We start from the raw sequence: 23166 nt of genomic DNA on the forward strand, positions 1-23166 counted from the left end.
CATCTCTCAGACTAGACTCTGTTTTCTCTTTCCATCTACATTGCTCATTGCCTTTCTCGTTTACTATCTATCTATCTATCTATCTATCTATCTATCTATCTATCTATCTATCTATCTATCTATCTATCTATCTATCGATCGATCTATCTATCTATCGATCTATCTGTCCATCCATCTTGTTTGTCTGACTATCTTTCTGTCCATCCATCCATCGTGTTTATCTATCTATCTATCTATCTATCTATCTATCTATCTATCTATCTATCTATCTATCTATCTACCTACCTATCTACCATTGCCTCATTTCGCTTGCTATAGCTCACCCTTCGTTCGTTTTGCTCCTTTTCTCATTCATTTCTCTCTTGCCCTCACAACCTCTTTATTTCTTTCTCTCCCCATTGTTACTGCCCCACTAACTCTTGCTCAATCCTCCCTTTCTCTCTCTCCCTAGCTCTCTGTCTCTCCCTCGTTGTCTTTATGTCTCGCATTCCCTCCGTGTTGATCTACTCTCCTCATACACTCTACAATTCTGCCCTATCCATTTTTGACCTTTTAAAAAAGAAAATTGTCTTCTAAAACAGTATCTTTCCTTCAGTTTTCTGCAAAGCTCTTCTGGGCTGTGCCGTAACTGATGAGAATGTTCACGTGATCCCCTACCTGCTATGTTACGATCTTTTTCTTATACTCGCCTTAGTCGGTGACCCCGAACCTTTCCCCGCAAGCACTTACCGGGAGTAAAGGAGCAGCCTCTCTCCCCCAGTGGATCTCTGTGTTGTAGTGCATGTTCCACAGAGGCTGAAAGGAAAAACAAAACGATGCGCAATGTGAAAACAGGAAGCGCTCCCATGCTGAGACTCGCCGAGAGAGGGCGCCGCTTTACTGCCGGTAAGTACGCACTTACAGAGACAAATGAACTAGTCTGGCCGTGCATCCTTGCAATCACAGAAGAGACAATGAAAAGCATGATGAGGATGGAAAGAGCACAGTATTTACAAGATGGAGTTGAGAGACACACCCATTCTTGGATTGCCAGGCTCCTGGGCACCACATGCTGCCGGGGGAGGGGCAAGTTATGGATGCCCAGCTAACCATAAATGGTCAATTCCATGTTTTGGTTCCCAACCACAATGTCCTATCAACTGAAGATTTTTCTTGGAATTTCTGATTTTTTTATTATTAAAAAAGGTTACATTTTCTTGCATTGTTTATCAGGACCCCAACACATTTTAATTTGAACCAGGTGCAAACACAACGTCCTATCATCTGATGATTTTTCTTAGAATTTCTGATTTTTTAATCAAAAAAAGGTTACCTTTTTTACCTTTGTTTGCATTGTTTATCAGGGCCCCAAAACATTTTAATTTGGACCAGGTCAAAGTTATTTTGGAAATTTGGTATTCATCAATTTTATTAGGTGGGTTTTTGCCTTTTTTGGACTGTTCCTATATTTACCTGTCTCATATTTGACAGAACAGTGGACACGTAAAAAAGAAAGAGCTGGCTGCAAGCTTTTAAAATGATGTTTTATAGTTTTGTTTTAGTGTGGCATAAAAAGGTACTTTTTTAAGTTGGTCAATGTTTATGGAAAACAAGAAGCTCAATTACACGTAAATGCCATTAAACATGCAGTAACAATCCCATTCCATTGATTTGAGGCAAACAGAGGGGTTTACATTTATTTATGTTTTGCATTTATGAAGCACACAAAGCCCTGAGGCATCTAAGCGCTGGTTACTGAAAGTGCAAAGTGCATTACTTAAAGTGCGAAGAAATCACATGGTTACAAAATTAGGGTGTATAGGCCTCACCTCATGGTACAAGGCAGGATAGAGTCAAAATAGGTAAGTGTGCATGGCTGGATAGCCTCTCTTCATGGTACGGGGGCTGCATCAGGCATACAGAGTAGCATTGAGTCAGAATTAGTAAGTGTGCATGGCTGGATACCCTCTCCTCATGGTACGGGGGCTGCATCAGGCATACAGAGTAGCATTGAGTCAGAATTAGTAAGTGTGCATGGCTGGATACCCTCTCCTCATGGTACGGGGGCCACATCTGGCATACAAAGTAGCATTGAGTCAGAATTAGTAAGTGTGCATGGCTGGATACCATCTCCTCATGGTACGGGGGCCGCATCAGGCATACAAAGTCCTCATGGTACGGGGGCCGCATCAGGCATACAAAGTAGCATTGAGTCAGAATTAGTAAGTGTGCATGGCTGGATAGCCTCTCTTCATGGTACGGGGGCTGCATCAGGCATACAAAGTAGCATTGAGTCAGAATTAGTAAGTGTGCATGGCTGGATACCCTCTCCTCATGGTACGGGGGCTGCATCAGGCATACAGAGTAGCATTGAGTCAGAATTAGTAAGTGTGCATGGCTGGATAGCCTCTCTTCATGGTACGGGGGCTGCATCAGGCATACAAAGTAGCATTGAGTCAGAATTAGTAAGTGTGCATGGCTGGATAGCCTCTCTTCATGGTACGGGGGCTGCATCAGGCATACAAAGTAGCATTGAGTCAGAATTAGTAAGTGTGCATGGCTGGATAGCCTCTCTTCATGGTACGGGGGCTGCATCAGGCATACAAAGTAGCATTGAGTCAGAATTAGTAAGTGTGCATGGCTGGATACCCTCTCTTCATGGTACGGGGGCTGCATCAGGCATACAAAGTAGCATTGAGTCAGAATTAGTAAGTGTGCATGGCTGGATACCCTCTCCTCATGGTACGGGGGCCACATCTGGCATACAAAGTAGCATTGAGTCAGAATTAGTAAGTGTGCATAGCTGGATAGCCTCCCCTCATGGTACGGGGGCTGAATCAGGCATACAAAGTAGCATTGAGTCAGAATTAGTAAGTGTGCATGGCTGGATAGCCTCTCTTCATGGTACGGGGGCTGCATCAGGCATACAAAGTAGCATTGAGTCAGAATTAGTAAGTGTGCATGGCTGGCTACCCTCTCCTCATGATACGGGGGCCACATCTGGCATACAAAGTAGCATTGAGTCAGAATTAGTAAGTGTGCATGGCTGGATAGCCTCTCTTCATGGTACGGGGGCCGCATCAGGCATACAAAGTAGCATTGAGTCAGAATTAGTAAGTGTGCATGGCTGGATACCCTCTCCTCATGGTACGGGGGCCGCATCAGGCATACAGAGTAGCATTGAGTCAGAATTAGTAAGTGTGCATGGCTGGATACCCTCTCCTCATGGTACGGGGGCTGCATCAGGCATACAGAGTAGCATTGAGTCAGAATTAGTAAGTGTGCATGGCTGGATAGCCTCTCTTCATGGTACGGGGCTGCATCAGGCATACAAAGTAGCATTGAGTCAGAATTAGTAAGTGTGCATGGCTGGATAGCCTCCCCTCATGGTACGGGGGCTGCATCAGGCATACAAAGTAGCATTGAGTCAGAATTAGTAAGTGTGCATGGCTGGATAGCCTCTCTTCATGGTACGGGGCTGCATCAGGCATACAAAGTAGCATTGAGTCAGAATTAGTAAGTGTGCATGGCTGGATAGCCTCCCCTCATGGTACGGGGGCTGCATCAGGCATACAAAGTAGCATTGAGTCAGAATTAGTAAGTGTGCATGGCTGGATAGCCTCTCTTCATGGTACGGGGCTGCATCAGGCATACAAAGTAGCATTGAGTCAGAATTAGTAAGTGTGCATGGCTGGATAGCCTCTCTTCATGGTACGGGGGCTGCATCAGGCATACACAGTAGCATTGAGTCAGAATTAGTAAGTGTGCATGGCTGGATACCCTCTCCTCATGGTACGGGGGCCACATCTGGCATACAAAGTAGCATTGAGTCAGAATTAGTAAGTGTGCATAGCTGGATAGCCTCCCCTCATGGTACGGGGGCCACATCTGGCATACAAAGTAGCACTGAGTCAGAATTAGTAAGTGTGCATGGCTGGATAGCCTCTCTTCATGGTACGGGGGCCACATCTGGCATACAAAGTAGCATTGAGTCAGAATTAGTAAGTGTGCATGGCTGGATAGCCTCTCTTCATGGTACGGGGCTGCATCTGGCATACAAAGTAGCATTGAGTCAGAATTAGTAAGTGTGCATGGCTGGATAGCCTCTCTTCATGGTACGGGGGCCGCATCAGGCATACAGAGTAGCATTGAGTCAGAATTAGTAAGTGTGCATGGCTGGATACCCTCTCCTCATGGTACGGGGGCCGCATCAGGCATACAGAGTAGCATTGAGTCAGAATTAGTAAGTGTGCATGGCTGGATACCCTCTCCTCATGGTACGGGGGCTGCATCAGGCATACAGAGTAGCATTGAGTCAGAATTAGTAAGTGTGCATGGCTGGATAGCCTCTCTTCATGGTACGGGGCTGCATCAGGCATACAAAGTAGCATTGAGTCAGAATTAGTAAGTGTGCATGGCTGGATAGCCTCCCCTCATGGTACGGGGGCTGCATCAGGCATACAAAGTAGCATTGAGTCAGAATTAGTAAGTGTGCATGGCTGGATAGCCTCTCTTCATGGTACGGGGCTGCACCAGGCATACAAAGTAGCATTGAGTCAGAATTAGTAAGTGTGCATGGCTGGATAGCCTCCCCTCATGGTACGGGGGCTGCATCAGGCATACAAAGTAGCATTGAGTCAGAATTAGTAAGTGTGCATGGCTGGATAGCCTCTCTTCATGGTACGGGGCTGCATCAGGCATACAAAGTAGCATTGAGTCAGAATTAGTAAGTGTGCATGGCTGGATAGCCTCTCTTCATGGTACGGGGGCTGCATCAGGCATACAGAGTAGCATTGAGTCAGAATTAGTAAGTGTGCATGGCTGGATACCCTCTCCTCATGGTACGGGGGCCATATCTGGCATACAAAGTAGCATTGAGTCAGAATTAGTAAGTGTGCATAGCTGGATAGCCTCCCCTCATGGTACGGGGGCCACATCTGGCATACAAAGTAGCACTGAGTCAGAATTAGTAAGTGTGCATGGCTGGATAGCCTCTCTTCATGGTACGGGGCTGCATCAGGCATACAAAGTAGCATTGAGTCAGAATTAGTAAGTGTGCATGGCTGGATACCCTCTCCTCATGGTACGGGGGCCACATCTGGCATACAAAGTAGCATTGAGTCAGAATTAGTAAGTGTGCATAGCTGGATAGCCTCCCCTCATGGTACGGGGGCTGAATCAGGCATACAGAATAGCATAGAGTCAAAGTTGGTGATGCAAAGCCAGGCAAATCCTTGAACATAGCTCAGGTCCAGAGGACCATCGGCATTGGGATGTACACCAGGAGTACAATGAATGGCAAGGATCCGTGAGGCATTGTGACATAGTGTTGGCAAAGAAGTGGGAACAGCAAGGCAGGACGGATTGATGGCACGGGGAAGAATGCTGAGACATCGAAAGCATGGTGGCAAGGCACATCAGAGGCAGCCGCAGGGACCCCAGATAGCAAGAGGGGCAACCATATGGAATAGTGCTGAGGTAGGGTTAGAAGGGTGAGCCATGCGTATGAGGCTTACCAGTGTGAGAGAGACATGATAGTCTAGCACCAGGGAGTCACAGAGGAGTCACAGAGGAGGCCGACACCATCTGGGAGAGAAAAGGGCTGTGGCCCACACATGTGCCACGGCTGGACAGGCACACACAGGCCTGCAGCCTTTCCTCATGGCCTTCCTCAGCAGACATTTTAACTTTTTTAATACTCCAGATTTTTCACGTGGCTAGATGAAATTAAAAATCACTGAATCTTTATAGCTAGAGTCGGTTTAATGTTCATGTGGAGTTAGGCTGTCTAGAAAACACATGGAATGGATTAAATTAGTTCAGATCCTTTCTCTGCCATGTCATATTAACTATGAACAGCAATGTCCAGCTGCCTCCATGGAGAGCTAAGTACATGCTCTATGTTGATCATTAAACGTTATTGTCATGCTTAGAAAGTAATGGCCCAAATACACAGACAAATACAGGAGTGGAATTCAAATGTGAGAGAGACCCTCGTGCTCTGCTCACACACCTTCACATGCTAACCCCTCATTCACTAAAAGGATATGTGTATTGAAGGGAGACATATTGCGGGCATGAGGGACCCGCAACATGCCACTTCATGTGTATGCATTGTTTGCAATAATCTTTGGCAAGGTTTGGAAAAGATCCAGTGCTACGCTATTGCCGGGACCTTCACAACTGTCGGGACTTGGGGCTAGCTAGCCTTTTGATGGTAGCCCCTTAGCTTCTATCTGGGGTTACAACCAAAAGACCCAGGGCTATAGCCCTCTCAGCTACCCCCTAGCAACGCCTCTGCCTGACACACCTACATGCATTGGTCTCAAGCCTCAAGAAGGGCAGAGCACTGGGCCCTCCACCCACGTGGGTATTGGGTGTGCCTTGGCGATGACAGACCTTAATGGCCCATCATTCCTAATGAATGTTTTTATATTGCCACACATTTTTCATAAACATGTACAAAATACATGAATGTTCATGCTGAGCATGAGTGTTTCAGTCTGGCTAGTGTTTCAGTTCCGCTAGGGGGTCTATACAGACCCCCTAGCAGATCTTCTTTTCCCCACGCCTGACATTCGACAGGGGGAAACTGGCACAGAACGAATAGCCTCAGAGACAGGGGCATGCCAGAACCCATCTCCTCAGGCAACATGAATATGTTGGGAGACGCATGGACACCTCGGCAACATGCCTTATGCTACAAATTCTGCAGGTGGCACAAAACTGCCTGAGCAAAGCTATTTGTCTGAATAATATTACTTTTACGAGTACTACAAGCCACAGTACGCAGAGTTTTTTTCTCACTTGTTTCGACACTCGGATGTCCCAACTGGGTCCAGAGTCTGCCACAAACTTCTTTAAGATACAATTGTTTGTTTTATCTCTCTATCCCCCCGCTTGAGGCAGGCGGTAGGCAATGTGGAGCTTTCTTTTTACCCCTAGAATCTCCCACATCTTTGCCATCACACAGAAAAGGAACTCATTCTGTAAATCAGGGTTAATAAGTCTACTAGAAACAGTTGCTATTCTAGGTTTCTCATTGGTTGAAATCCATAATTCATTCAATTGAATGGATTTCCATAATGTATTGGATGGCAGCTTTCTATGAACTATGGAGCTTAAAAGCACTGCTATTCGTGAAATAAACACAACAAATGTATCCAGAAATCATGAAGATATATATATATATATATATATATATATATATATATATATATATATATATATATATCAATCAGTAGATATTTTAAGCAATATTGAGCTAGATCAATAGATTGAGTGATCAATAGATCAAGTGATAGATCGCTAGATAGGGAGAACAATTAATCACTTGATCAGTGGATTAACTGATATATGAATATATTGAAAGATCAGTAAACAGTTAGGGTAGCAGATATATAGAAAGATGACACGATAATTTTATTTGTATCAAGCTCATACACAAGTGTTCCAGAGCGTGAAAATTGATAAAGTGATTGCTAGATAGATTAATCAGATAAATATATCGATAACTGCATAGATACAGAGCTAGATAGATCAACAGAGACACAGATTCTTTAATACACTGATAGATTGATAAAAAGATAGAAATCTAGCTAGATAGATAGATAGGTAGACCCTAGATAGGATGATACTGTTACATATGTTGATATCCTGTGTTAGTGATATCAAGATATTATGTTTCTAAAAGGTCATTATTCATCCCGTTGCCCTCCAGAAACTCAGCTTCTTTGATCTCAGTGTAACTGCGTGATTCAAAATGAATCCGTTCATGATTATGGCAAATTCAATGAATTTATTTTATTTCGAGTTTTTGTAGGAACAAATGAAATAGTGGTTACTATCATAAAAGCACTTAGTGTCGAGTTGTGTAGACCACTAATATTGATACGTGATGTTCTGGTGCATGCAACATTGTAGATAAAGCCAGAAGAATTTGCCAGAACACAGGGATGTGAGTGGGCATCCTGATCCCACCCGCTCAGGATGATCTCTCCCACTCAGAATGATCCCACCAGGTCTAGATGATCTCTCGTGCATGGGAAGATCCCTGCAAAATGGCAGCTAACGCAGGGTTCCTTCCACTGTGTTTTGCAACAGCGGAACCTGATTAGAAAACACAAAGCCTCAGAGATGGCAGCTTAGGTGCTGAGCTCCTGTGCCTACTGAATACCTATCCTACTGATTATGGCTGAGATCCCTGAACCTACTGACACTATACAGCCTGCAAAGAGGCAGAAGGGTGAGGAGGAGAAAAGGGATGATAAGATTTTGGAGCTGCTGACAAAATTGACATTGGATGTTACTGTCATCAAATCCAGGCTGATAAAGGCTGAAGAGAAGTTTATGGATCTTACTGTCAAGGTGACTGCTGTTGAAGAGCATCTTAATCTGATGGATGACAAGACACTGCGTTTGGCGGATCAAGTGAGTAATAATGAGAAGCTGTTACTCAAATTGTCTGAGCAAGAAAATTTCTCAAGGAGAAATAACATCAGGATTGCAGGATTTCCTGAAAATGCAGAGAGGGGCAATCCAATCTCCTTTTTGGAAAAGGTGCTGGTCTCCATGCTACAGTTAGATCCTAAGATGTCATTGGATATTGAGAGGGCTCATAGGTCCCTTGGTAAGAAGCCTGCCGTGGGTCAGCGCCCTAGACATTTTATTGTTACATTGTTGAGGTTCCCAACAAGAGAACTGGTACTGAGGAAGTCTCGTGAAATTGGAGACCTGGCATAGGGAGGGAACAACATTATGATTTTTGCAGACCTCAGTAGAGATGTCATGGAGAAGAGGAAATGTTTTGGAGTGACAAAAGAAAAGGCACGGCTCAAGAAACTGAAATATTATATGATTTATCCTGCAATTTTCCGTGTGGTAGTGGATGGACAACTTCATTCTTTTTCTGATCACAGAAGTGCGGAGGCTTTTTTGACTGATTTATCAGATGTGGCTTGTGAGCCTATGGAAGCATCAACTTCAAATTCAAACTCAAAGGCAACAAAAAAGAAGAGATGGCTCTTTTCATTTTGATATACAAGTGTTTCTATTTTGTAAAATAAATTGTGTCTTTTGGTTGCTGTTTAATAATTTTACAGTTGTGAAAACCATTGGAGTTATGTTTTCAATTATTCCTCGTGCACGGAGACTGCTCTTCATGGTGTTTGAGGAAGGAACCTTCAATACATGTTCACGTGTTCCTACGCATGTCGCGTTGTTTCAGGAAGGGTTATGGACGTGGATTTCCTGCCTTCAGGGCTTTGTTCTTCCTTCTGCGGCCGAGTATGCAGTGCCGTTTATTTTCGCTGCGTTCGGCGTCACCGATGACAGGATGAAGCCGGGTGCGCAGAAAGCCGCCGCTCGCTTCCTCTGGGTTGTTGGGATGCGGATGACTAGCGGAGCGCTGTTGGGGGATGTGTGGATCAATTGAAGGTGAGAGCCGGTGCCGGATCGCATAACGATAGTTCCTGAGTTTGTGAGGGCTTCACGCTCGGCTGTTTTGAAGGTATATGCCAGTTCCGCCCGCCTGTCTCAGCATTGGAGAGGATTGTGAGTGAGGCTCCCGTGCCCGTTGGGCTCTAACCTGACAACTGGAAATGGGCAATGCATTTATACATAATGCATGTGTGAGAGCCTCTTGCATTGTGTGGAAAAGCGTGTTCTTTGAGTTTATCACACAAGTGCAGTGGGGACCTAACAAGGACTTATGGTGCTACTGTTAACAGGGATGGGTCTGTCCTGCAGGTTATTACCAGCAGTAAGTGAAAGACACAGGCACTAAAGCAGTTTTCAAAATACTCAATTATTGCATCAAGGACCCCATTAGTCACTTTTTAGCATTCATTACCGAACCGTAATGAAAACTATGAATTGGCCATCATTGAAAGAACTCTGCAATTCGTAATAAATTGGGAATGCACATATTAGGCAGCTCCGAATGCTGGCATTGTACTGTGGCCCGGAACGAGACATTCATGAGGGGAACAAATTGCGGGAAGTGTGCTTTTCGCAACGTTGTACATATTATATGAGTGGCCTGACATTTGCGCATCAGAGTCATACTGTTATGAAGGACTGGTTTTTAGCTGGTGTGTGAGCCACACTGGCTAATGTTTGCATTTCCCGGATAGCACTGTGATCTATTTAATTTTATGTTGCCAATCTGTTTGTTTACTGTGCCTTGTTAAATGGGCTCGTTTGGCCAAGGGACAACAGTTTTGGGCTATCTAGCTCCTCTGCGAGCATGTGGGTGGTCATGGTGGCGCCTTCATGTAAACTGTGCTCTCGAGTTACTGTATGACCTACCGGTTGATGCATGTTTTGTTGCTCATTTCTTAGTTCTATGACAGTCTGCTAATTGTATTATAGATTATGCCATTTATGGTTGATGTTTTCTTTGATGCCACGGCGACCCTGTGTGAAGTGCATTAATGGTTGATGAAACAGCTCTTGGTTTCACAGAAGCAAGACGGGGTGGGGTGTGTTTATATGTTCTTGCTATGGATGTGATATGGTGCGGAATGGCAGTTTCTGCGGTGTTTCATTATTGTTGGTGTTTTGGTCATGGTGAGCAGTGGGGGGGTGGGGGGTTATTGGCAGTGGGGTAGATCAGAAATGCTTTTTGCTAGATGCTGTTACTAATTTGGGTATTTGCCGTTGTAAAGTGTGACTGCTGTGCATTTTGGGTCTGATTGCAACCCTTGTAATTTACCATTGGGATGCTGCTGTTTATTTGTTGTTAGTGTGCGGTGCATATACCTTTGAATTCTGTGTGGGCATAAAAAAAAAAGTTTGGGGGTCGGATATTAGACTTCCTAAAGATGTTTGAGGATGCTATTTTAGTGTTATTGGTTAGGCATGGGATTCTGGGGGAGATAGTTGGAATCGGATATGATTATGGCCCTCATTACGACCCTGGCGGAGGTCCATGGTGCAATTTGCACCATGGACCATGGCGCAGAGCTGCCAATACCGCCATGGGGGTTGGCGGACTTACCGCCCCATTCCGAGGTTGGCGGGGCGGTAAGTCCCCAATCCCCATTTACCCTTCCCCATTCCCATTTTTGCCCCATAGGGTATAATGGGAGTGGGGAAGGCGTTAATTACGCCACTGTAAATTACGGTGGCGTAATTAACAACAAGTCCCGTAGCGCCATGGATTTTTCCGCCTGCAAAAAGCAGGCGTAAAAATCTCCATGGCGCTACGGAATGTCGTAGTCTGGCGGAGAGGTACGCCATGCATTACGCTGGCGTAAACCCCTCTCCGCCAGGGTCCTAATGAGGGCCTATGTATATAATGGTATTTTGTTGAAACCCAGGATGTGTTGGGTTTTCTGTAATCGATACTGTTTTGTTTGTGTGCATGTTGTCTTTTGTTGTAGGTGTGGTGTGAGGGGGGAGGGTGATGCATGTGTTGCTCTACTTTGTAGTATGGTTTGGTGTTTATTGCAATGCTCAAATGTAAGATTGTTTATGATTGGGAGACAATGGGAGCATGTGAAAATATAGAGTGTATTGGTGGGTTCGGAAGGGGCTAGTTTCAGTGTGTACTTGGAATGTGAAAAGGTTGAATTACATGAAAAAGAGAAAGAAGGTGCTGTCTAAACTTTGGCGAGAGAAGATTGATGTGGCTGTTTTACAGGAAACGCATTTACTAGATGGTACTGTCTGTTCTCTGACTAATTCAAGATATACAAATGTTTTCTTGAATTGTTACTCCTCTGCTTCCCGGGGTGTTGGAATCTTGATGAGAAAGGGTTTGGATGCATGTGTTGAAAAAGTGAGTATGGATGATGAGGGGCGCATTATACTAATTGATCTTAAATGTGAGGGTATGTTGTTCACAGTTGGTTCTGTATATGGACCATGTGCAGGAGGAGGGGGCTTCCTTGAATCGCTGAAAGCGATGCTTGCTGACATGGGAGGTGATAGGGTTATTTTAGGGGGGATTTCAATTGTGTAATTGACTCCAAAATGGATAGGTCCTCGAAGTGTACCTTTACCGGACAGAGGTCAAGTAGCGATTTTCGAAGTTTCTTGGAGGTGTATGATTTGGTTGATGTGTGGAGGAATTTTCATTGGGGGGACAAGGAATACTCGTTTTTCTCACCGGTGCATGATTCTCATTCTAGGCTTGACTACATATTGGTGTCGGATAGACTGATTGAGAATGTAATAGAGGTGTCTATGGGGGAACGACACATTTCAGACCATTCAATGGTTAAGGCTAAACTGAGGCTATTCACTGGGAGGCAGGGATCTAGTAGATGGAGATTGAAACCCTGTGTGCTAAATGATAAAGATGCTACTGATGCATTAATGAATTTTATACCAAATTTCTTTGAGGTGAATGTTGGCACGGCAGACAGTATGGTGGTGTGGGATGCTTTCAAGGCCACGATTAGAGGGGAACTGATGAACTGGACTGCGAGAATGCGTAGGGTGGGGTAGGCCAGATTGGAAGAGCTTGAAAAAGAATTGGGTGATTTGCAAAAGATTTATGCTTTATCAAAGGAAGAGAATATTAGGTTTAGGATTTTGGATGTTAAGGAATTACTGAAAAATGAGGTGAATTCTCAAGTTGAGAGGGGTTTGTATTACATGAAGCAAAAGTACTGGGAGCAAGGGGATAAGGCAGGGAAGTTGTTAGCAAATAGATGGAGGAGTTATTCGGAGAGGGTGTATGTTCAAGAAATTGTTGATGACTCTGGATTTGTGGAGATTAAGAAAGATAAAATTGGTCAATGTTTTCGTTCATTTTATGCTACATTGTATATGGAAGATATTGCTCTGCAAAAGGATGATTTTGATAGGTTTTTTGGGAAAATTGTACTTCCGGTGCTTTCTGAAGAAGGTAGAATTTGTATGGAAGCCCCGATTACCGTTCTAGAGGTTTTGTCGGCTATTGAGGGAATGAATAAAGGCAAATCTCCGGGGATGGATGGTTTGACGGTGGAATTGTATCAGAAATTTGGGGAAGTGTTGTCACCAGTTCTATGCGAATTGTATAATTGTTTTTTGAGGGAAGGGAGGCTGTGTGATTCGATGAAGGAGGCGATCATTACGGTAATCCCGAAGCCTGGGAAGGATGCAGCTAGGTGCAGTAATTATCGACCTATCTCCTTGCTCCATGTTGACTTAAAGATTTTTACCAAAATACTAACGGTGAGGCTCAAAAAATATATGGGTGAGCTAGTGGAGCTATCTCAGACAGGATTCATGGAAAGGAGGTATGGTTATGACAATATTCGAACACTGTTGGACATTTTGAGCTTGCCTGATGCGGAGGTAAAGGATATTTTGTTGATTTTTTTAGACGCAGAGAAGGCCTTTGATAGGGTGAATTGGGGCTTCATGAATTATACACTGTCAAAATTAGGTTTTAGTCCTTTCTTTCTTAAAGCTATTCGGGCACTTCAGGAGGGCATATCGGCAAGGTTGTGGGTGAATGAGGGGTTTTCTATGTCATTTCCGTTGTTTAGAGGCACACGCCAAGGTTGTCCTTTGTCGCCACTGTTATTTATTGTGATGTTGGAGCCTTTGTTGGCATATATACGCCAATTGAGGTGTATCCAAGGGTTTGCTGTTGGTGATATGGAAATTAAAACTTTGGTTTATGCGGATGATGTTGTGGTTATTTTGGATAATCCTGTTGTAGGGGGTTGTGTGTTGAGGGAGGTCTTTGAGGAAGTGGGTAAACTATCTGGGTATCGGATCAATTGGGATAAAACGGTGGTATTTCCGGTGAAGGCTTCCCATGGCTGTGAGAACAGGTTGGGGTGGCGTTGTAAATGGGAATATCTTAGTGTGAAATATTTTGGTGTCTATATTACTCAAGATTTTAGAAAGCTAGTAAGTTATAATGTAGATAAAATCATTGAGGTTCTTAGAGGGGATATTATGAGATAGGGACGTATCAATCTGACTCCTTGGGGTAAAATTAATGCTATTAAAATGATTTTGCTGCCGAAGGTTCTGTATGTTGTCCAATCTCTTCCTGTGCATTTTACGAAGGGAGCATTTCTGCGTATAGATAAGTTATTTCAGGATTTTTTGTGGGGGTTTGGAAAGAGGGCCAAGATCCTACGGTATATTATTGTCCGGAAGGTTAAAGATGGGGGTTTTGGATACCCGGTGTTAAAAAATTATGGTAGTGGTTTTTTATTAAAGAAAGTGTCTGATTACACTGGTGAAGTTCTGAATAGGGTGCCGTGGTGGTTACAAATTGAGACACAGCGGTTCTTGCCATATGATATTAAATGTTTATTTTCTTTTGGAAAGTTGCCTAAGAAAGTGCAGTGTTTGAAGTCGGTCTTGGCTACTAAAGAGGCTTTGTCGTCATGGATACTGGGAACTGGACAAGGTTTACATCTTTATGAAGGGGCTTCCCTTTGGCATAATCCTGGTCTACAGTTTGATAATAAAGTACTAAATTGGAAAAGTTGGGTTCAGAAGGGTGTTTTGGTAATTGGTGATGTGTGGAGTGCCGCAGGGGTAGTGCCTTTTGCAAGCTTGGTTGAGAAATTTGGGTTAAGGAACTGGGAATTAAGAAGATATGATATTTTGGTGACTCTACTATCGGAGCGAAGAGACATGTTGGGAGCATCATTTTTGAAGAAGCCGGAGAATTTTTATTTTTTGGAAATTGGACATCAAAAAGTGTCTGCTTTTATGCAGTTTATGCAACCTGATGGGAAATGGTTAGACTCTTGGGACAAGCTGAGGCTGTCTTGGACTGAGGAGTTGGGCAGGGAACTCACACCAAGGGAATGGGATAAGATTTGGAGGGTTCCGACGACTGCCAAAGTGGATTTACAATTACGCTATATACATCAGAGGATATTGGGCAGGATATATTGGACCCCGGTACGTATGTGTAAGTTGGGATTGGTGGATGGTGATCAGTGTTGGGGTTGTGGGAAAGAACAAGGTACTTTGATACATATGTTATGGTATTGTGAAAGAGTGGAGCATTTTTGGAGGGAGGTTATTGACAGGGTCGATCAAATTTGGGATATTGTTTATCCTCGCAATCCTTTCGCGGTTATCTTATTGTTGTATAGTGGTGGACGGGATGTGAGTTGGGTGATATCATGTGGAGTAGTCAAGGTTCTGTTGATGGCGGCTAAACAGGTGTTGAGGGTTTGGAAGACACAGAAGAAGCCGAGGGTGCAGGAATGGATTTCGGATGTTCGAATTTTATCCAGATTTGAGAAAACGATGTATTGCAAACAAAGCAGGGAAACCCTTTTGTGAGGATATGTGGGGAAGCTTTAATGACCTTTATGGTTGAGACTAGGTTTGGTTCAGGAGTGTAGTGTAATTGGTCTTCTTGTTTTTTCAAGTAATATTGGTATAATATGGGTGGGGTCTGTGTTGTCTTTGTTGCTGTTTTGTGTGGTCCTGTTTGTCTGTTGTCATTTATTTGATACATCTGACTTTGTTTTAGGTTAGTCTTCATTTTCATATGGTGGATTACAGGGTTATGGGTTGGATGTTTGTTTCGATTTGTTTTCTGCTGTTCTGTATTTTGCAATTTAATGACCTGAGATGTTAATTCTGTTATTATTGTACCTTGTTGAAAATGAGAAATAAAGAGTTTAAAAAAAAAAGAAAATAAAATAAAACACAAAGCATACATTAGGACCAGGACATGTAAATGAATGTCCTGTGTACTGTTGAATGCTTATGCGCGAAGAAAGCAGTTATTAATCTTTCAAAAAAAGACATTGAACCCATTAATAGCTTTTCGTGAATCAAATCAGCCTTAAGGGGTTGCCATGATTGCAGAAAGGTGATTGGTCGACAGAAGTGCTTTCTGGAAATGACCGTCACAGCTATAGTGTGCTTAAAGGCCCAATGAACAATGAAGACTTTGCAACAAATATTTGGGGGAAAAATATATATTTCTTTTCAAAATGGCACCTTTTTGCCTGGAATTAACCTCAACACACAACGCTCTGAAGCGGACATTAGTTAATATATAACACTTGACAAATTACATATTACAATGCAAAATACGAAGACGCACACACATGCATGGACAGTTTTGTAGGCACATGCATGCATATTAACACACACAAACAAACACTGCATTTCAGTAAAAGTAATAGTCAACGTACTGCAGATAAGACGTAGATGTGGAGCCTCTATAATTCTTGCATTACAGTACATTTTTAATTTCATTGAGTATTCTTGAATGTACTCCCCCTGAACACAGAATTCTGAGGAAGGGGTCAGAAACCTATTTATATTGTGTGCAAAAGGACCTGCACAACATACTTCATGCACAATACGCGGGTAAAGACTCAATGCGAACCTCACTATGGAAGAGGGGAAGATGTTTTGCAGGAGAAGACGCTCAAGATTTGGAAACACCAAAATCCTAAAGGTGCGAGTACTCTATGAGGCATTTTGGTCAATGTTGTTGTGTTTCAAGAATGGGCAAAAAGGATACAAAAGTGATCTTTCAACTTTCTAAATGATGGCCATATGAGAGTATCAAAGAAGCAAAGAATGCAGATGTTGTCCTGCAGGAGCCTGGGCCTGGCAGGGCTGAGTGTGCATGGCAGGGCTGCACGCGCCCGCAGATGTAGGGGATGCTGCGCAAAGAGCCACCGTGGATGCATAATTCATTCTCTGCCCTTTCCAATCTCAAGCAACTTCTAATTACTTGTATGATGTCTTGCTCGTCTTCTCGAGGCAAAGCCATCAAGTATGATGCATTACGTCTATTTCTGGGAAATGACGCTCAACTCATCAACCCTAGCAGGCAGCTGTGGCTCACCCGAGCACGCTCATTACTGGCATGCACAGTGCTAGGCAGACAGGGAAGACAGGGCCAGCAGGGCACGACGTCTGTGTAAAGAGAAACTGCTGACATTCAAGTGGATATGCTACGGAGTGGATAGCAAAGCATGGGACAAACCCGGATACCTGAAATCTGGCAATGAAATAGGCCACACACGGCACGGCACCACCTAGCAGCCATTCCTGGAAGTTCACCTCCAGTTCAGAGCCACTGAGAAAGGCATTGTGGGTATGCAAAATAGCTGAAAAGCATGCATTTTGGTTCAAATAAGTTTATTTGCCTTTTAGGGCAGTGCTATTTTATGCATGGCCTGATCAACCCACGAGCCTCATTTCAGGTAGAAGGGCTTTTCATGGATTTTTAAAACAAGCATAACATACATGGTGTTTGATAAAGGTGTCGGACGATGCCACAATGGTTATCATTAATGAGAGTGAAATTCATATGTGGCTGTCTCAGTCTTTGGAGGCTGTCTTGTAGGTTATCTGCATACTTAAGAGCAGCCCTTTTGGGGGTTGATAAAGCTATGTATGACATAGCACTATCCTCTAGGATGAAGACAACTGTCTGGAAAACGCTGTATGTGTGTGTTAATTTGCATATCCACAATGCATTCTTCAGTGGCTCTGAACTGGAGGTGAACTTCCAGCAATGACTACCAAAGGGCAATGTGGCTTTTTACCTGAAATGGCGTATTCTACACCAATATAAATGGTTGATCCAAAGAGCACAAGAGGGTGGTACCATAGTACGGCTAACAAAGTCATTTATTTGCAAGCTTTTGTGATCATGACATCACTTCCTCAGGCATTGGAAGAATGAAACTCGGGAAAAACAGGACAGCTTAAGAAGTCACATCTGGAGTGCCTTATCTGTTTGTGGATGTGTTTATGATTGATGGTTCTTTCACAAAGAGCCATGCACTTCAGAAGCTATCCACCGGGGAGGAAGGATGGCTCAGGGGCGACGTGTTTGTCTTGGAAGCAAGACAACACAGCACAGCACAGGTTCGAATCCTGCACTTAGAAACCACTCGTTGGAATTAAGCGTATTATAAAAGAACAATTATAATGCTTTTCAATCTAAAAGCTTTAAATGGGTCACTGTGAACTATGGATGAACAGACAAGAGAAAGAAACACTGCTGTGCTGCTCTCAAGGAGGCGTAAAGGCCTGTGGTAGCATCAGTCATGGCATTTGAAACCTACTGAAGGGCGGCATGTTTTGGGCAGAGCGTCTAACAATAAACATCTTTTATCAGTCAATAGTTCCAAGATACTTCTCTGGGGTGAACCTGCACACTATAAATACACCTGTTATGTTATCTCAGTTAAGTCTGTTGCCTACCATGCCCATATATTTATGGACTTGGCAAAAGAAATGCAGTCAGCCACATGCTGGCCATTTATACTTAAAATGTGAATCAGGGTGTTGGTTGCATTTCGAGTATTGCCTCCAAAAGGCTGGTCAGAGTGAACTAGAGTAAGTCATTTGTCATGCGATTGGTGGTGGCAGCGTCATCCACATGTTGGGCGTGTGCCAATAGGGAGGAGGAACAATCTGTCATGTGGCGGGCCTTTGACTTGTGAAGGCTGGTGTGAGAATGACAGGATCAGAGGCCATATTGAGAGTATACATCTGATACACACTAATGGAAAGCGATGGGAAAGACAAGCACATATGCAGCAATGATGTTTATTAGCAGGTGGCCGCGCGTGGTAACAGTGTGCATCACACAGCGGTCTACCACCTGCGGCTCTCCAGATGTTTAAGACAATCAACCCCGTGGTCCCATGATTCGGGAGGATAGCTCAGGGGCAACGTGCTCGCCTTGGAAGCAAGAGGACACAGAGCAACACAGGTTCAATCCCCGGGTCCGCGCTCAGAAACCCCTGGGTATTAAGCGCGTTATAAATAAGCTACCATATCATATCATTGATTGGCTGGCTAGGGGTGATGGGTGACGTTCTCCGGAATATCTGGTGAGCTAAATGTTACAGGTATTTGGCATAACACAATGACTTATAGAGGCTGAAGATGCAGTTGCCAAAGCACATGGCTCATTCTGTCTCACCCATTTGCCTCAAAAGTGCCCTGAAGGTTTGGATGCATGGCATGGTCTCTCAACTCAAGCACACTGCAGCGTGATGCTTCTGCCACAACAGGCTAGTGTCTTTCTCTGTCTGTGTGATGTGGCTTATCTCGGGGCATTCCAAATGTGATCCTTGCTAGTGGCCAAGGCGCACCAATAGTACCAAAGACATGTCTTTCGGGGGCGTACAAGGCAGTGTCTTCAGAGGTGAATTGTGGAGGGCTTGGCACTTACCTACAATTTAGATTATAGATACCTTGTTACTCATGTTTGTTGTTCAAGAAAATAATGGAATATTTGTTTCCATCAACCCACACATTTCTCATGCCAGCATGGTTACAACATATCTAGCAATCCATGCTTTGGAAATGTTCCTTTATTAATTTGTATTTGGAGGGACATTTTAAGACTGATCTTCAGTTAGAATAAATGTGTTACAGGCGTCTTCAACCTTTGGCTCTCCAGATGTTTTAGATTACAACTCCCATCAGCCATAGCCACCAGAGTCAATGGTGAGGGATCAGCGGAGTTGTAGTCCCAAAATTCTGGAGAGCCAACTGTTGCAGGCCCCTGAATAAGAATATGAATATGTCATTCCATCGCAATTGGCCCCAAAAAAATGGTCACATTTTTTATTTTAAAAAAAAAAAATCAAATTTAAATTTGGGGGGGTTCCCCCAATCTTCCTTCCCAGTTTTTTAGCTACTTATTCCCTACATCCCCTACCCCTTATATCCCTTTACCAATGCCCGCATATTTTTCGTTTTGTTTTTTTATCCGAAAATCAGCTACAAAAAACTCTACGAAAGAAACCCTGGCAATGAATGAACGTGGGTACAGATATGAAGTACGAAAACAAGAGAAAAAACCTCTTGAGATATTTCCAAGCCGGGTCGTTGCGGCCACCAAACAAATCCTCTTTTTCAGGTGACTACAGAAAATCTCACCCGCATCCACGTAGATTCCCTGTTTTCACACAAAGCATGTGTGGATACTACTCGGGGCCTGAGTGCAGGGAACCAGCCCAGAGGATGCACTTATGTGACTGAGAAAATTCACAGGTCACCATAGTCACAGAGGTGACCTGCACATTCATCTGGAGATTATGCACCAGTGTATTTGATGTTCTGGTTCCCGCTTCCCTGAGAATCCATGAGTGCCCAAGGCTTCCTCCTGGCACTAATACACCATGTTCTGCCAGGACCCGTGTAACATTTCTACTCCTGCTTGAGGGATAGAAATGCAACTGGTAGAACAGTGGCTAATATCCATGCAGTCCCGGTTTGAGAAAAAAAAATGCAGACAGGTCCAACAGGACCCTTCTGAGCATTGTGCACCCAACCACCTCTTTTAATCCGGCATGGAAGGATGCTTAACATTGTCTGGTGTCCAAAAGCACCTCCCATTTGTGAATCGTGATTTCATTTTTTAACGTGAAAACACACCCCCTTCTGCATCTGGTTTGCGTCATTGCTGACAGAGAATAACATCTTAATGTATGCAGCAATTATGCATCTTGTTTTGTGCACATTTGCATTAGTAAAGAGTTGTGATGTCTGCCTTTTACTGGAGCTCCCTCAGTGTAAAATGGTCTTGCAGTGCTTAAAGCAGCCACCTCCCAGGATGAACTGATAGGCACATTATTTTTTCTCTATGCACAGGACCGAATATTAGGGTTCAAGTTGTTTCCAAGCGCCCTAAATCCCCTTGCCTAGGCAGCAACCATTTTGGTGAAGTGGGAAATCTGGCGCTCGTGGCTTCACAGATAGGAACTTATCCACTTGCCACTGCCTACTACTTGTAAAATGAGGGTACCATCTTTGCATTACAGGGCAGGGCTTAGTATCACGCCCTGTAATGCATTGTGTGTGCTGCATTGCAGGTGGCTTACATTTCAGACTTTTCAAACTGGGAGATACTGAGATATCAGTATGGTTTCTAGCAGATTTTAGGGAGGAGGGGGGGGCGTGCATCTAGCCATTCTTGGGTGCTTTGGGCTTGTGAGGGCTGTGCAGGGATGCATTGGTTGAGTAAAAAGTATACACTGTGTATTGTTTGGTCTTCTATATTAATTTGTACTGATGCAAGAAAAGCAAAAAAACTAAAACAAAAAATAACTGGGAGACTATAGTTTATCCCAGTGAAATCTTTGAACAACTTTAGAATTTAAAGGAAAATAAGATATGAGGTTCTGATCGGTCTATACTTTTGTCACCCTGGAAATAAACTGTTTTGTTCTTGTTTCTGACAGATAACACTTGCAGCTGTGGAGACAGTGATGATGGAAGGACACACAATGCACAGACACGGCATCTCACTTACCTTGTGCAAATCTGGCATGAGATCCTGATATAACGACCGGATGAGCATATCCAGAGTGCGCTGCCGCTTCTGCGCAAATGTTGGGGTTTCCAATGTGGCCTTCTCCCCATTTATTACTGAAACATATGTACAAAAAGCATCAATAAAGAAAATAGGAGAAATAGAGGAATTTGTTAAAAAGGGAGACTTGTTCTGACTAAGATTACATATTTTGTTTAATTTGTTTGTAGCGCGCAGACTGTGAAATCAATTTTCATTTATGGGCCTATGTAAATTTAGGGAGTGGTTCTTTTCAGTGTTTCGCAATGGTAAAGGCTTGGGAGCAATGGCAGTCAAGTATTTTCAAGTGGACATGCTTTTATGGCTTTTTCTCTAAAAACAATATTTAATCAGAGTTGAGGATGTTTGAAAAAGATATACATAGGTGAGTGTCGATAGCTTCTATTCTCAACATCATCTTTGGGTCGAGGGGCAGGATGAATAAAAAGATAGCTTCTACTCTCAACATTATCTTAGGGTCAAAATGTAGGATGAATGAAAAAGACATACATAAGTGAGTGTAGAGAGCTTCTACTCTCGACATTATTTTAGGGACAAAAATTTAGGATAAATGAAAAAGACATACATAAGTGAGTGTTGATAGCTTCTACTCTCAACATTATCTTGGGGACAAAATGTAGGATGAATGAAAAAGACACGCACAAGTTAGTGTAGATAGCTTCTACTCTTCACATTATTTTAGGGTCAAAATGTAGGATGAATGAAAAAGACATACATAAGTGAGTGTAGAGAGCTTCTACTCTCGACATTATTTTAGGGACAAAAATGTAGGATAAATGAAAAAGCATACATAAGTGAGTGTTGATAGCTTCTACTCTCAACATTATCTTGGGGACAAAATGTAGGATGAATGAAAAAGACACGCACAAGTTAGTGTAGATAGCTTCTACTCTTCACATTATTTTAGGGTCAAAATGTAGGATGAATGAAAAAGACATACATAAGTGAGTGTAGAGAGCTTCTACTCTCGACATTATTTTAGGGACAAAAATGTAGGATAAATGAAAAAGCATACATAAGTGAGTGTTGATAGCTTCTACTCTCGACATTATCTTAGGGACAAAATGTAGGATAAATGAAAAAGACATACATAAGTGAGTGTAGATAGGTTCTACTCTCGACATTATCTTAGGGACAAAATGTAGGATAAATGAAAAAGACATACATAAGTGAGTGTAGATAGGTTCTACTCTCGACATTATCTTAGTGACAAAATGTTGGATGAATGAAAAAGACATACATAAGTGAGTGTAGGTAGCGTCTACTCTCGACATTATCTTAGGGACAAAATGTAGGATGAATGAAAAGACATACATAAGTGAGTGTAGATAGCTTCTACTCTCGACATTATCTTAGGGTCGAAATGTAGGATGAATGCAAAAGACATGCACAAGTGAGTGTGGGTAGCGTCTACTCTCGACAAAAACTTAGGGTCAAAATGTAAGATGACTGATAAAGACATGCATATGTGAGTGGAGATAGCTTCTACTCTCGACATTATCTTAGGGACAAAATGTAGGATAAATGAAAAAGAAATGCACAAGTGAGTGTAGATAGCTTCTACTCTCAACATTATCTTAGGGACAAAATGTAGGATGAATGAAAAAGACATACATAAGTGAGTGTAGATAGCGTCTACTCTCGACATTATCTTAGAGTCAAAATGTAGGATGACTGATAAAGACATGCATACGTGAGTGTAGATAGCGTCTACTCTCGACATTATTTTAGGGTCAAAATGTAGGATGAACGGAAAAGACATGCACACGTGAGTGTAGATAGCGTCTACTCTCAACATTATTTTAGGGTCAAAATGTAGGATGACTGATAAAGACATTCATATGTGAGTGTAGATAGCGTCTACTCTCGACATTATTTTAGGGTAAAAATGTAGGACACCA

General features: G+C 43.1%; 1 protein-coding gene across 4 annotated transcripts in view; it reads right to left on the reverse strand.

Moving 5' to 3' along the window:
• GARNL3 (GTPase activating Rap/RanGAP domain like 3) overlaps positions 1–23166 on the reverse strand; it is a 1295083-nt gene that overhangs the window by 350955 nt on the left and 920962 nt on the right. For 3 of the 4 annotated variants that reach the window (XM_069609499.1, XM_069609501.1, XM_069609502.1), the window contains 2 exons: positions 21206–21321; positions 730–795 (listed from right to left, as the gene is read on the reverse strand). In XM_069609499.1, coding sequence (XP_069465600.1) covers positions 730–795; positions 21206–21321 — 182 coding nt within the window. The remainder of the gene's footprint in view (positions 1–729; positions 796–21205; positions 21322–23166) is intronic. The other variant, XM_069609500.1, reaches the window with a different exon arrangement.

The sequence above is a fragment of the Ambystoma mexicanum genome, chromosome 8, assembly GCF_040938575.1.
Source record: "Ambystoma mexicanum isolate Mex_15411 chromosome 8, UKY_AmexF1_1, whole genome shotgun sequence".
Lineage (NCBI taxonomy): Eukaryota > Metazoa > Chordata > Amphibia > Caudata > Ambystomatidae > Ambystoma > Ambystoma mexicanum.